This window comes from Nerophis ophidion, linkage group LG12, assembly GCF_033978795.1.
Source record: "Nerophis ophidion isolate RoL-2023_Sa linkage group LG12, RoL_Noph_v1.0, whole genome shotgun sequence".
Classification (NCBI taxonomy): domain Eukaryota; kingdom Metazoa; phylum Chordata; class Actinopteri; order Syngnathiformes; family Syngnathidae; genus Nerophis; species Nerophis ophidion.
The window spans coordinates 23,018,401-23,033,431 of NC_084622.1; the positions used below are offsets into that span (position 1 = coordinate 23,018,401).

The window sequence follows — 15,031 nt, forward strand, 5'->3', positions numbered from 1 at the left end:
TTTCTTTTTTGCTCTGCACAGATGATGCGCTAGCTGTTCGGAGTCGCGACCCAGGGTGGACCACTCATCTGTGCATCAGTTGGGGACGTCTCTGTGCTGCTGACCTGTCTCCACTCAAGATGATCTCCTGCTGGCCCCACTATGGACTGGACTCTCACTATTATGTTAGATCCACGATGGACTGGACTCTCACTATTATGTTGGATCCACTATGAACTGGACTCTCACTATTATGTTAGATCCACTATGGACTGGACTCTCACTATTATGTTAGATCCACTATGGACTGGACTTTCACTATTATGTTAAATCCACTATGGACTGGACTCTCACTATTATGTTAGATCCACTATGGACTGGACTCTCACTATTATGTTGGATCCACTATGGACTGGACTCTCACTATTATGTTGGATCCACTATGGACTGGACTCTCACTATTATGTTAGATCCACTATGGACTGGACTCTCACTATTATGTTGGATCAACTATGGACTGACTGAACTCTCACTATTATGTTAAATCCACTATGGACTGGACTCTCACTATTGTTAGATCCACTATGGACTGGACTCTCACTATTATGTTGGATCCACTATGGACTGAACTCTCGCTATTATGTTAAATCCACGGTGGACTGGACTTTCACTATTATGTTAGATCCACTATGGACTGGATTCTCACTATTATGTTAGATCCACTATGGACTGGACTTTCACAATATTATGTTAGATCCACTATGGACTGGACTCTCACTATTATGTTAGATCCACTATGGACTGGACTCTATTATGTTAGATCCACTATGGACTGGACTGTCACTATTATGTTAGATCCACTATGGACTGGACTGTCACTATTATGTTAGATCAACTATGGACTGGACTCTCACACTATTATGTTAGATCCACTATGGACTGGACTCTCACTATTATGTTAGATCCACTATGGACTGGACTCTCATACTATTATGTTAGATCCACTATGGACTGGACTCTCACAATTATGTTGGATCCACGATGGACTGAACTCTCACTATTATGTTAGATCCACTATGGACTGGACTCTCACACTATTATGTTTGATCCACTATGGACTGGAATCTCACAATATTATGTTAGATCCACAAGGGACTGGACTCTCACTATTACGTTGGATCCACTATGGACTGGACTCTCACTATTATGTTAGATCCACTATGGACTGGACTCTCACACTATTATGTTAGATCCACTATGGACCGGACTCTCACTATTATGTTGGATGCACTATGGACTGGACTCTCACAATTATGTTAGATCCACTATGGACTGAACTCTCATTATTATGTTGGATCCACTATGGACTGGACTGTCACTATTATGTTAGATCCACTATGGACTGGACTGTCACTATTATGTTAGATCAACTATGGACTGGACTCTCACACTATTATGTTAGATCCACTATGGACTGGACTCTCACTATTATATTAGATCCACTATGGACTGGACTCTCACTATTATGTTAGATCCACTATGGACTGGACTCTCACTATTATGTTAGATCCACTATGGACTGGACTCTCACAATTATGTTAGATCCACTATGGACTGAACTCTCAATATTATGTTAGATCCACTATGGACTGGACTCTCACTATTATGTTAGATCCACTATGGACTGAACTCTCACTATTATGTTAGATCCACTATGGACTGGACTCTCACACTATTATGTTAGATCCACTATGGACTGGACTCTCAAAATTATGTTAGATCCACTATGGACTGAACTCTCATTATTATGTTAGATCCACTATGGACTGGACTCTCACACTATTATGTTCGATCCACTATGGACTAGACTCTCAAAATTATGTTAGATCCACTATGGACTGAACTCTCATTATTATGTTAGATCCACTATGGACTGGACTCTCACACTATTATGTTAGATCCACTATGGACTGGACTCTCACAATATTATGCTAGATCCACTCCACGTCCATTGCAACGATCACCAGTCTAGTTTCTTCAAAATAGCCACCCTTTGCTCTGATTACTGGTTTGCACACTCTCTGCATTCTCTCGATGAGCTTCAAGCACACCTGTGAAGTGAATGAATGAAATAAATGTATTTAAGTGAAACCCATTTTAGGTGACTACCTCTTGAAGCCCATGGAGAGAATGCCAAAATTGTGCGGAAAATGTAATCAGAGCAAAGGGTGGCTATTTTGAAGAAACTCGAACACAAAACACGTTTTCAGTAATTTCACCTTTTTGTGTTAAGTACATAACTCCACATGTGTTCATTCATAGTTGTGATGCCTTCAGTGACAATCTACAATGTAAGTATTTTTGTATATATTGTTTTTCAAATCACCTGACATGTATATCATGTATATGTACATAATTGATCCATCTTTAAACGTCATTTTTTATACACGTTACAGTTAAGGCTGGGCGACATATCGATATACTCGATATATCGCGGGTTTGTCTGTGCGATATAGAAAATGACTATATTGTGATATTCGAGTGTACGTCCGCAGGAACCTACCACATAGTGAAGGACATACACTATTTGATTTCCTATTATGCGGCTCTTTTTTATCTGACACTTATTGAAATATCTTGTGTGACATCATGCACTAAAGTGCACTTTATTTCTTTTAAACTATTGTAGTGGCGTTCTGTGCAGAAAAGTGCACTTTAATTTAGTGTTGTTTTGATATGTCATTGTGGAGAGGCGGAGCCAATGAGCCGACGGCGGGGCAGGGGATGCTGCAGCTCTGCCCAAGATGGCGGCAAGGAGGCGGAGGATGCGGCGGAGCTTAGAGGCGGGGCTTGCTGGGAGCGATGCCGCCACAATCTAAATCAGGTGCATGGCACACACATGCGGAAAAGGAGGACAGATTGAGGAAGGAGTTGGAGAGCCTACAGGAGCAGATGAAGAGCGATCAAAGAGTGACAGAGAGCGAGCCAGAGAGGAGGAGGACGACGACGGCGGCTGAAAGAGCGGACCGTGAGCGATCAGTGGAAAGGAGCAGCTGCAAAGTGATCCGACCTACACAAAAGACAAGCTTTATTTGAAAAAATAAAAGACTCAAAACCTGCTCAAAAGCATGTCCTTCCTGGGTGGTCCACTGAACCCGAGCGACGACAGCAAGCAACTGTCACAGTCATCTTAGTGACATCATGCACAAAAGTGCACTAACAGCTTGTTTTAAAATGTCTCTGACAATCTTGCACTTTCTGACATGAATGTTTGTGCCACTGCTTAATAACTGTTTAATAAATACACTTTTGGTCAATTGACTTAGTTGTGATTTCCTTCTCTGCATGAAAGTTTAAAAGTAGCATATATTAATGCAGTATGAAGAAGAATGTTTGAATGTAGACACAAAGAATCATCATACTGCTGTGATTATATGCATCAAATGTTCATTCAAGGCTAAGGCCAAATATGGAGATATATATGGTGTATCGTGACATGGCCTAAAAATATTAAGATATTAGTAAAAGGCCATATCGCCCAGCTCTAGTTCCAGGACATACATATTTTATTATTGAACGTATCTAATGTGATGAATATGTAATGGACCACAATGGAAACGAGCCTTTTGGCTTTTTGTGCATTTTAAAGCATTACATTGACTCAATTATTTAAGATGTCGATAAACTTCTTAATTAATCAATCAATCAAAAAAAAAAATTGTCACGAAAATAAAGAAAACACATTGAAATGAGAAGGTGTGTCCAAATTTATGGCTTGAACTGTAAAAGTTTGTAATCCCAAAAGGTGGCAAATAAAGGTGTTTAATGGCTCCTTTAATGTCTTTAATGTTCTTTGTGCTCTTTGATGTTTCATGTAAGAGGGATGTGTGCTATGGCTATGAGTTGTTATAAATGTCTCCCCGTAATGTTTGATCCTGTTCTGTCTCCCTGTAATGTTTGATCCTGTTCTGTCTCCTGTAATGTTTGATCCTGTTCTGTCTCCCTGTAATGTTTGATCCTGTTCTGTCTCCCTGAAATGTTTGATCCTGTTCTGTCTCCCTGTAATGTTTGATCATGTTCTGTCCCCCTGTAATGTTTGACCCTGTCCTGTCCCCCTGGAATGTTTGATCCTGTTCTGTCCCCCTGTAGTGATTGATCGTGTTCTTTCTCCCTGTAGTAATTGATCGCGTTCTGTCTCCCTGTAATGTTTGATCCTGTTCTGTCTCCCTGTAATGTTTGATCCTGTTCTGTCTCCCTGTAATGTTTGATCCTGTTCTGTCTCCCCGTAATGTTTGATCCTGTTCTGTCTCCCTGTAATGTTTGATCCTGTTCTGTCTCCCTGTAGTGATTGATCCTGTATTTGTCTCCCCGTAATGTTTGATCCTGTTCTGTCTCCCTGTAATGTTTGATCCTGTTCTGTCTCCCTGTAGTGATTGATCGTGTTCTGTCTCCATGTAGTAATTGATCCTGTTCTGTCTCCCTGTAATGTTTGATCCTGTTCTGTCTCCCTGTAATGTTTGATCCTGTTCTGTCTCCCTGTAATGTTTGATCCTTTTCTGTCTCCCTATAATGATTGATCCTGTTCTGTCTCCCCGTAATGTTTGATCCTGTTCTGTCTCCCTGTAATGTTTGATCCTGTTCTGTCTCCCTGTAGTGATTGATCGTGTTCTGTCTCCCTGTGGTAATTGATCCTGTTCTGTCTCCCTGTAATGTTTGATCCTGTTCTGTGTCCCTGTAATGTTTGATCCTGTTCTGTCTCCCTGTAATGTTTGATCCTGTCCTGCCCCCCTGTAGTGTTTGATCATGTTCTGTCCCCCTGTAATGTTTGATCCTGTTCTGTCTGCCTGTAATGTTTGATCCTGTTCTGTCTCCCTGTAATGTTTGATCCTGTCCTGTCCCCCTGTAATGTTTGATCCTGTTCTGTCTCCCCGTAATGTTTGATCCTGTTCTGTCCCCCTGTAATGTTTGATCCTGTTCTGTCTCCCTGTAATGTTTGATCCTGTTCTGTCTCCCTGTAATGTGTGATCCTGTTCTGTCTCCCTGTAATGTGTGATCCTGTTCTGTCTCCCTGTAATGTGTGATCCTGTTCTGTCTCCCTGTAATGTTTGATCCTGTCCTGTCCCCCTGTAATGTTTGATCCTGTTCTGTCTCCCCGTAATGTTTGATCCTGTTCTGTCTCCTGTAATGTTTGATCCTGTTCTGTCTCCCTGTAATGTTTGATCCTGTTCTGTCTCCCTTTAATGATTGATCCTGTTTCGTTTCCCTGTAATGTTTGATCCTCTTTTGTCTCCCTGTAATGTTTGATCCTGTTCTGTCTCCCTGTAATGTTTGATCCTGTTCTTTCTCCCTGTAATGTTTGATCCTGTTCCGTCTCCCTGTATTGTTTGATCCTGTCCTGTCCTCCTGTAGTGATTGATCATGTTCTGTCTCCCTGTAATGTTTGATCCTGTTCTGTCTCCCTGTAATGATTGATCCTGTTCTGTCCCCCTTTAATGTTTGTCTGATCTTGAATGGGATTGTGCTGAAATTTGTAATTTCCCCTCGGGGATTAATAAAGCTTTTCTGATTCTGATTCTGTTCCACTGCACAGCGCAGTAGAAAACAAAACAGTTGTCTTAATCCCCCGACATGCATCTCGCAGAGCCGCGTCTTGGCGAGCTAGACAGGAAGACCGCGAAGAAATCCCTCTCTGCTTTATTTATTTTGTAAGTAAACGCTTTTAGGCCGGGACTATTCATCTGAAAGGCTTTTATATAAAAGGTCTGAGCCAGACGTCATCCCCTCCATTCTTCATCACCAAAGTAAACATCATCCGGCCAACAAAGAGCAGACATCCCACAGCCACCTTCTAACTTCCTGCCGGTATTAAACACTCTCGCTTTTTGCGGCGACACGCCATGCCGCCTCTCACCGCCATGTGCCGGCGCCAAAAGGTTGAGCCCCCCGTGTGACCGAGGTGATGACGAGCGCCGGTCACTACGGGCTTGTTTACACGCTGGAGACCACACAAGACAAGACACGGTTATGAGCGCATGTGTCCGCCATGTGTGTCTCAAATACAGGCGGGTCGTGACTCTTCTACCGCCGCCTGGAATGAAAGGCGCGGCCTGAGGCCGTGGACGGACAACACATCCATCAGGACTTTATTGGAGAGGAAAAGATGGATTCATCATATTGACTGGACCAGTGTTTTTCAACCACTAGTGTGTCGCGAGATACAGTCTAATTTCACCTATTTGTGAATTAGTGAATTATATTTATATAGCGCTTTTCTCTAGTGACACACAGCACTTTTACAAAGCCTGTTTCCATATGAGTTGGGAAATTGTGTTAGATGTAAATATAAACGGAATACAATGATTTGCGAATCCTTTTCAACCCATATTCAGTTGAATATGCTACAAAGACAACATATTTGATCTTCAAACTCCATCCATCCATCCATTTTCTACCGCTTATTTCCATTCGGGGTCGCGGGGGGCGCTGGCGCCTATCTCAGCTACAATCGGGCGGAAGGCGGGGTACACCCTGGACAAGTCGCCACCTCATCGCAGGGCCAACACAGATAGACAGACAACATTCACACTCACATTCACACACTAGGACCAATTTAGTGTCGCCAATCAACCTATCCCCAGGTGCATGTCTTTGGAAGTGGGAGGAAGCAAACTCATAAACTTTTTTTTTTGCAAATAATAAAGTGCCAAAGTAGTTGGGAATGGGAATGTTCACCACTGTGTTACATCACATTTTCTTTACACAACACTCAATAAACGTTTGGGAACTGAGGAAACTAATTATTGAAGCTTTGAAAGTGGAATTCTTTCCCATTCTTGTTTTATGTAGAGCTTCAGTCGTTCAACAGTCCGGGGTCTCCGCTGTCGTATTTTACGCTTCATAATGCCCCACACATTTTCCACGGGAGACAGGTCTGGTCTGCAGGCAGGCCAGGAAAGTACCCGCACTCTTTTTTTTATGAAGCCACGCTGTTGTAACATGTGGCTTGGAATTGTCTTGCTGAAATAAGCAGGGGCGTCCATGATAACGTTGCTTGGATGACAACATATGTTGCTCCAAAACCTGCATGGACCATTCAGCATTAATGGTGCCTTCACAGATGTGTAAGTTAACCATGCCTTGGGCACTAATACACCCCCATACCATCACAGATGCTGGCTTTTGATCTTTGCGCCTATAACAATCTGGATGGTTATTTTCCTCTTTTTTCCGGAGGACATGACATCCACAGTTTCCAAATATAATTTGAAATGTGGACTCGTCAGACCACAGAATACTTTTCCACTTTGCATCAGTCCATCTTAGATGATCTCGGGCCCAGCAAAGCCGGCGGCGTTCCTTGGTGTTGATGATAAATGGGTTTTGCTTTGCATAGTAGAGTTTTAACTTGCACTTACAGATGTAGCAACCAACTGTAGTTACTGACAGTAGTTTTATGAAGTGTTCCTGAGCCCATGTGGTGATATCCTTTACACACTGATGTCTGTTTTTGATATACTACCGCCTGAGGGATCAACGGTCCGTAATATCATCGCTTACGTGCAGTGATTTCTCCAGATTCTCTGAATATTTTAATGATTTTATGGACCATAGATGGTAAAATCCCTAAATTCCTTGCAATAGCTCGTTGAGAAATGTTGTTCTAAAACTGTTCGACAATTTGCTTACAAAGTGGTGACCCTCACCCCATCCTTGTTTGTGAATTACTTAGGATTTCATGGAAGCTGTTTTTATACCCAATCATGGCACCCACCTGTTACCAATTAGCCTGCACACCCGTGGGATGTTCCAAATAAGTGTTTGATGAGCATTTATCAACTTTATCAGTATTTATTGCCACCCTTCCCAACTTCTTTAGTACAGAGCGCCAATAAACCTTAAAGGCACTGCCTTTGCATGCCGGCCCAGTCAGATAATATCTGCGGCTTTTCACACTAAACAAGAATGACGAACACATTTCCGGAGAACATCCACATCGTTACACAACAAGAACACAACAGAACAAATACCCACAACCCCTTGCAGCACTAACTCTTCCAATTGTCCGCATGTCCCAAATTCCAAGCTGCTGTTTTGAGGCATGTTAACAAAAATAATGCACTTTGTGACTTCAATAATAAATATGGCAGTGCCATGTTGGCATTTTTTTCCATAACTTGAGTTGATTCAGTTTGGAAAACCTTGTTACATTGTTTAATGCATCCAGCGGGGCATCACAACAAAATTAAGCATAATAATGTGTTAATTCCACGACGTTATGTATCAGTATCGGTTGATATTGGAATCGGTAATTAAGAGTTTGACCATATCGGAATATTGTATATCGGCAGAAAAAGCCATAATCGGACATCATTAATAACAATCATTATTAGCTTCTGGCTCTTATTTGTTCTGCATTTTCTGTTTGCACTACTTCCTGTTGTCACTACTTCTCCTGTCTAAACCATGGCTCCCTCACTTGTCCCTGATTAGCAAACAGGGCACACCTGTTCCTGGTTGCCAATCCGAATGCTTTATATCCCAGCCCTGCGCTCCGAACGAAGCTGGATCATGGTTTACTTTGTACCTCTATGTTGCATTGCCTTCCTTTCCTGTGTACTATTGTTTTGTCAATGGACACGTTTTTACCTGCACTTCGCCTGCCCTCTCTGCATTTGACACTCGAAACCTGGAAATAATATTTATCGATAAAGTACTGTAACTTGTCTTACTAAATGTATTCTTTCTTTCTGTTTTGGCAAAACAAAAACAATATATATATATATATTATATATATATATATATATATATATATATATATATATATATATATATATATATATGTGTGTGTGTGTGTATACTCCATGCAATCGCAAAATGTTTAACTTAAATATTGTCTAATTATGCAAAAATATATCATCAAACATTCAAACCATTTTTAAATATAAATAAGGACTAATAATAATGATTTCAAAGCAAGTTGTCTATCAAATTGTGCAATGCAAAAGTAGCAATAGATTTCATGGTAAAATTGTGAAAATTAGTGTGTTTATTCATAGCATTTTTTCTTTAAGCGAAAAAAACTGTACTTTTTTTTACTGTAATAAACTTGTATCGTTTTGGAATTTATTCACCAAAAAATCTACAGTCTTAGATTTGCGGTAAAAAAAAAAACACACACACAAAAAAAAATGGCAGTTCAGGTGTCAAAATGTTACTGTAAAAATGCATGTTTTTTTTTTATCTACAGTTAAAACATTTTGTAAAAATTTTACAGTAAAACTCTGGCAACTGAGCTAAATTTTTTCACCATAAAGACAGCAGTACTCTATTTCCATTTACAGTAATATACACTATATTTTAAGGTGGAATTATTGCAATATACCATATATTTTTTAACATTTTAGTAAAAAAAAAAATCTACTAATGAAAAGCATTAAAATATTGTGTAATATTAGTGCTAAAAGCAGCCCTCTGGGGCCAAACATAACTGCAATGTGACCCCTGGTGAAAACCACTTTGACACCTCTGACCTCACCGAAGAGAGAATGTGACATTTTGGGCTACAAACTCATCAATACAGTGCAAGATCCAATAAAATGTACAATAAAAATAAAACATTCACAATTAGGCTAAATCAAATCAAAAGTGACAATAGTTTTTGCAAATTGAGCTCAGGAATAGTAACATGACCAAATAATATAGCCTATATCTAAAATGGCTTCGGAAAGACAAATCGAATTTGACCTGTAAAAAAACAAAAACTGGCAGCTCGGGTGACAACATTTTACTATAAAAATTCAGTTTTTTTATTTACAGTAAAAAAAACAACAACTGTCCATTTTACAGTACAATTCGGGCAAATGAGCTGCCTTTTTTTCCACCATAAAAACAGCAGTACTGTTTTTCCATTTACAGTAATATACACTACATTTTGAGGTGAAATTATTGCATTTTTTTTACATTTTAGTTTAAAAAAATATATACTGATAAAATGCATTAAAAAATATTGATTGACTGATTGATTGATTGATTGATGTTTTTATTAGTAGATTGCACAGTAAAGTACATGTTCCGTACAATTCACCACTAAATGGTAACACCCCAATAAGTTTTTCAACATATATATATATATATATATATATATATATATATATATATATATATATATATATATATATATATAGTGCTAAAAGCAGCCTTTTAGGGCCAAACATAACTGCGATGAGGCCCCCGGTGAAAACCACTTAGACACCTCTGACCTCGCCGAAGAGGGAATGTGACATTTTGGGCTACAGGCTCGTCAATAAATTTAAACATACTTTAACCTTGTCATACATCAAATGGATCAACACTGCAAAATAAATTCATTATAAATTCAAATGAACATGCAAAATGTCAAATGTGTGTGTGTTTGTGGGTGTGTGTAACCACTGTAAGAAAAACAAACAAGACCACTAAAGAGCTAACTAACCATCAGGCTGAGGTTACCTTTAAGTGGGCCAACCAACAGCACGGCCTCTCTATAAACCCAACACACACACACACACACACACACACACACACACACACACACACACACACACACACACACACACACACGGACCACAACCAGTGCTTTGATCACACCTTAAAAAAAATGCACCCATTTACACACTCAGCTCGTTCATTGATGCTCCATGCAGAGCTTAATGGGAGGAATGTGCACACGGCACACACACACATGCAAGACTGACGACACAACACCTCAATCAATGACAATATTTGTGTTTCAATAGCCGGAGAAAATATGTGACGTCAGTAAAATATGAGGACAAGTCACCCTCGGCTTCCCTCAGTCGGTGAAGTGTAAACATTGCAACATAGCGGAGTGGTGTACCACAAAGCTGTAATAGGTTGCATTTTTGCAACAAACAACATGACTTCCCTCCTTGGGTGTTTATCAAAAAGCATCACTTTAGCTTAGTGCCACATCCCATAAAATGCAAAATAAAAATGAAACATTCACAATTAGGCTAAATCAAATCAAATGTGAACCTAGCTGTTGCAAATTGAGTTTGGGAGTAACAACATGACAAAAATATAGAGCCTATATATCGAAAATAGCTTCAGAAAAAAAAAAATGATTTGACCTGCAATATTGCCGTATATATCGTATAATGGTATTAAAGTAGTTGCAATGGATGTATAAAGGAAACTTATTTTATATATATATGTATATATATATATATATATATATATATATATATATATATATATATATATATATATATGTATATATATATATATATGTATATATGTATATATATACACACACACACACACACACACACAGAGACACACAAACACACACACATATATATAAACAGTAAATATATAAATATACACACATGCATACATACATATACATACATATATACACAGGCATACATACATATATACACAGGCATACATACACATTATGTGTATATATATATATATATATATATATATATATATATATATATCTCTAATATTTATACATGAATATATACACATGCATACATGCATATACATGTATATAAACATAGATATATACATAAACATACATACATACACATATAAATATACATACATATATACACATATCAATCAATCAATCAATGTTTACTTATATAGCCCTAAATCACTAGTGTCTCAAAGGACTGCACAAACCACTACGACATCCTCGGTAGGCCCACATAAGGGCAAGGAAAACTCACACCCAGTGGGACGTCGGTGACAATGATCACATATATATATATATATATATATATATATATATATATATATATATATATATATATATATATATATATATATATATATATATATACACATATATAGACAAATATATATATACGTGTTTGTGTGTATATATACATATATATACATGTATGTGTGTGTGTGTATTTATGTATATATGTGGGTATATATAGATGTGTACATATGTATATATATATGGGTTTATATACAAAAATGTATATTATATATGTATATATAATGTAAATAAATGATAAATGGGTTGTACTTGTATAGCGCTTTTCTACCTTCAAGGTACTCAAAGCGCTTTGACACTACTTCCACATTTACCCATTCACACACACATTCACACACTGATTAAGGGAGCTGCCATGCAAGGCGCCAACCAGCACCCATCAGGAGCAAGGGTGAAGTGTCTTGCTCAGGGCACAACGGACGTGACGAGGTTGGTACTAGGTGGGAGTTGAACCAGGGACGCTCGGGTTGCGCACGGCCACTCTCCCCACTGCGCCACGCCGTCCCTGTATATGTATATATATATAGTATATATATATACATATGTGTATATATGTGTATATTACATATATGTATGTTTATACGTGTGTGTATATATGTGTATAAATATATGTATATACATATATGTATATGTATATATATATGTGTATATATATGTGTGTGTATATATATATATATATATATATATATATGTATATAATGTGTGTGTGTATATATGTGTATATATATATATATATAATGTGTGTGTATATATATATATATATATATATATATATATATATATATATATATAATGTGTGTGTATATATATATATATATATATATATATATAATGTGTGTGTGTATATATATATATATATATATATATATATATATATATAATGTGTGTGTATATATATATATATATATATATATATATAGATATACAGGAATGTATGTTTGTTATGTATGATGTTGTCTGTAAATGTGTCCGTTTTATGATGCCTGCCTTAGGAAAACATATGAAATTCAGCTATTTTAGTGAATTCTGCCATATTTACTGTGATGTTTTGTTCATATGTTGATCAATATGCAGTGTCCTAATCACATAAAGTTATATATATATATATATATACATATATATATATATATATATATATATATATATATATATATATAGGACAAAGTGAGACAAGCATGTGCAATAATAGCCAACTCAAGCAGCTGATCGTGGACTCTGGGGTCCCGAGGTGGTCTTACCTGGTCCCTCTGGATGCATGGCAGAGAAGTCCTGCGATGTGACTTGCTGTTGGACTGACTGTGCGCCATGTCTGAGGCTACCCCCAAACTGGACCTCCTGCGCCTTTTAAATGCGGGGCCGCCTTCCCGGGCTCCGGTCGCGGGGGTGCAGCCCTCCTCGAGTCTCCCTGGGCCGGCGAGGAGCCTGTCAGCATACCTCGCCAGCAGGATGCCCACCACGCCGAGCAGGTACGCCACGTAGGGCCTCCAAGCGGAGCGGACCTTGTGCAGCGAGAAGAGGGAGATGGTTCGCACGATGCTGATGACCACGACCACAGACGCGCCTTGGTCCGGACGCGCGACCATCAGTGCGCCGCTGACCAGGCACACCTGAACCAGCACGGCCGCGGCCTCATGCGGTCCGTCCAAGAGGCTCCGAGTCGCCGCTTCGGCCAGGTGGCACACGGTCAGGAGCGAGAGCGCGGTCCGGAGAAGCACCCCGCAGCGGATCACGTAGACGCCGAGCCAGAAGAAGGCGCACAGGAGGGCGAGGAAGGGCGAGAGCGCAGCCCAGCAAGCGAGCAGCAGCTCGGCGAGGCACCCTGCGAGCGAGTGGGGGCGAGCGCACGACTGCGGGAGTGCGCGCTCACAGCTCCAGTGTGCGCACCTCAGCAGCGTGGCCAACACCAGCGCACACGCCGCGCAGCCCACACCGCCGCGACTCCGCGCTCGGGCCCACGGCGACGCGCAGTCACGGCTGAGTGGGGCGACATGTGTTTGCGCGTAACCGTGGCCGGAGCTTTTCCCCGCAAGCTCAAAACGCGCAGGCATGTCCGGGTGGAAATAGCAGCGGGGCGACGGCGCATCTACGGCCCGGATCTCATCGTGCAGGACACCGCGCTCAACTTGCACTTGGCCTCAGAAGACTGCTTTGACGCACGGACATCCACTGCTTTTACGCACGGACATCCACGACATTTCCCTCCAGGTGTCAGTTGTAAACATCCACGGCGCGGATCCTCGGTCTGCCCTCCTTTGTTGCGCACAACCGCCTCCTGCGTGTTATGGCTCCGGTTTTCTTTTTTTGTTTGTTTGTTTTTTTGTACCACCACGCGGCTGGTGGCTTCTTCTCCAATTTTTTTTTTTTTTTTTTTACAAAAAAATGAGCGCGCAATTAACGCGCAGTCGGTTTCTAGGTGGAGAAAAGTCCTTTTGTCAGCAACTCTCCACGCAGCCTGAGCTCACTTCACACCCCCGAGTTCTGTCTCAGTCAGCCCAGCAGGCGCTGCCTCGATGTCTCACTAATGCGATGCAAACATTTGGAACTATAGACATCTTTGCTGTGTTATTCAATAAACACATGTTTTTGGAATAAATTCTTCATTCTTGCCCTGACGTGGGATCTGAGCCGAGGAGTATTTGTGACTTGTGCAGCCCTTTGAGACACTCGAGATTTAGGGCTATACAAATACACTTTGATTGATTGATTGAAGTTAAAGGTGTGTAATGACAATTCAATAAACATATATATATATATATATTTTTTAGAATAATTCTTCATTCTTGCCCTGATGTGGGATCTGAGCCGAGGACGTTGTCGTGGCTTGTGCAGCCCTTTGAGACACTCGTTATTTAGGGCTATAGCAGGTGTCGGCAACCCAAAATGTTGAAAGAACCATATTGGACCAAAAATACAAAAACAAATACATCTGGAGCCGCAAAACATTAAAAGCCATACAGTTAGTGTGTCATGAGATATCAATTGAATTAAAAGAACTTAAAGGTGTCACACCTATGGATCATGTTTTGTTTTGTCATGTTATGTTTTGATTTTGGACATTCAGTCACGTTTTGCACTTCCCGGTTTTGTTTGTTTCCATGCCAACCTATTAGTTTCCACCTGGTCCCCTTAAGTCGCGCCCCGATCCTCAGCCTCTCACACCTGTTTTCTATTACCACAGCCAGTACTTAAGTCATTTGCTTTCTGTTCATCATTCTGGGAACTTTGCTATTTGCATTCTGCTTCATGCCTTCACGATTA

General features: G+C 40.0%; 1 protein-coding gene across 1 annotated transcript in view; it reads right to left on the minus strand.

Moving 5' to 3' along the window:
- The window catches only part of LOC133563135 (cGMP-inhibited 3',5'-cyclic phosphodiesterase 3A-like), a 270,194-nt gene extending 255,940 nt beyond the window's left edge, over positions 1-14,254 (minus strand). The window contains exon 1 of the mRNA XM_061917097.1: positions 13,012-14,254. Within this exon, the coding sequence (XP_061773081.1) occupies positions 13,012-13,821 (810 nt within the window). The 5' untranslated portion in view covers positions 13,822-14,254. The remainder of the gene's footprint in view (positions 1-13,011) is intronic.
- Positions 14,255-15,031: the final 777 nt, after the last annotated feature.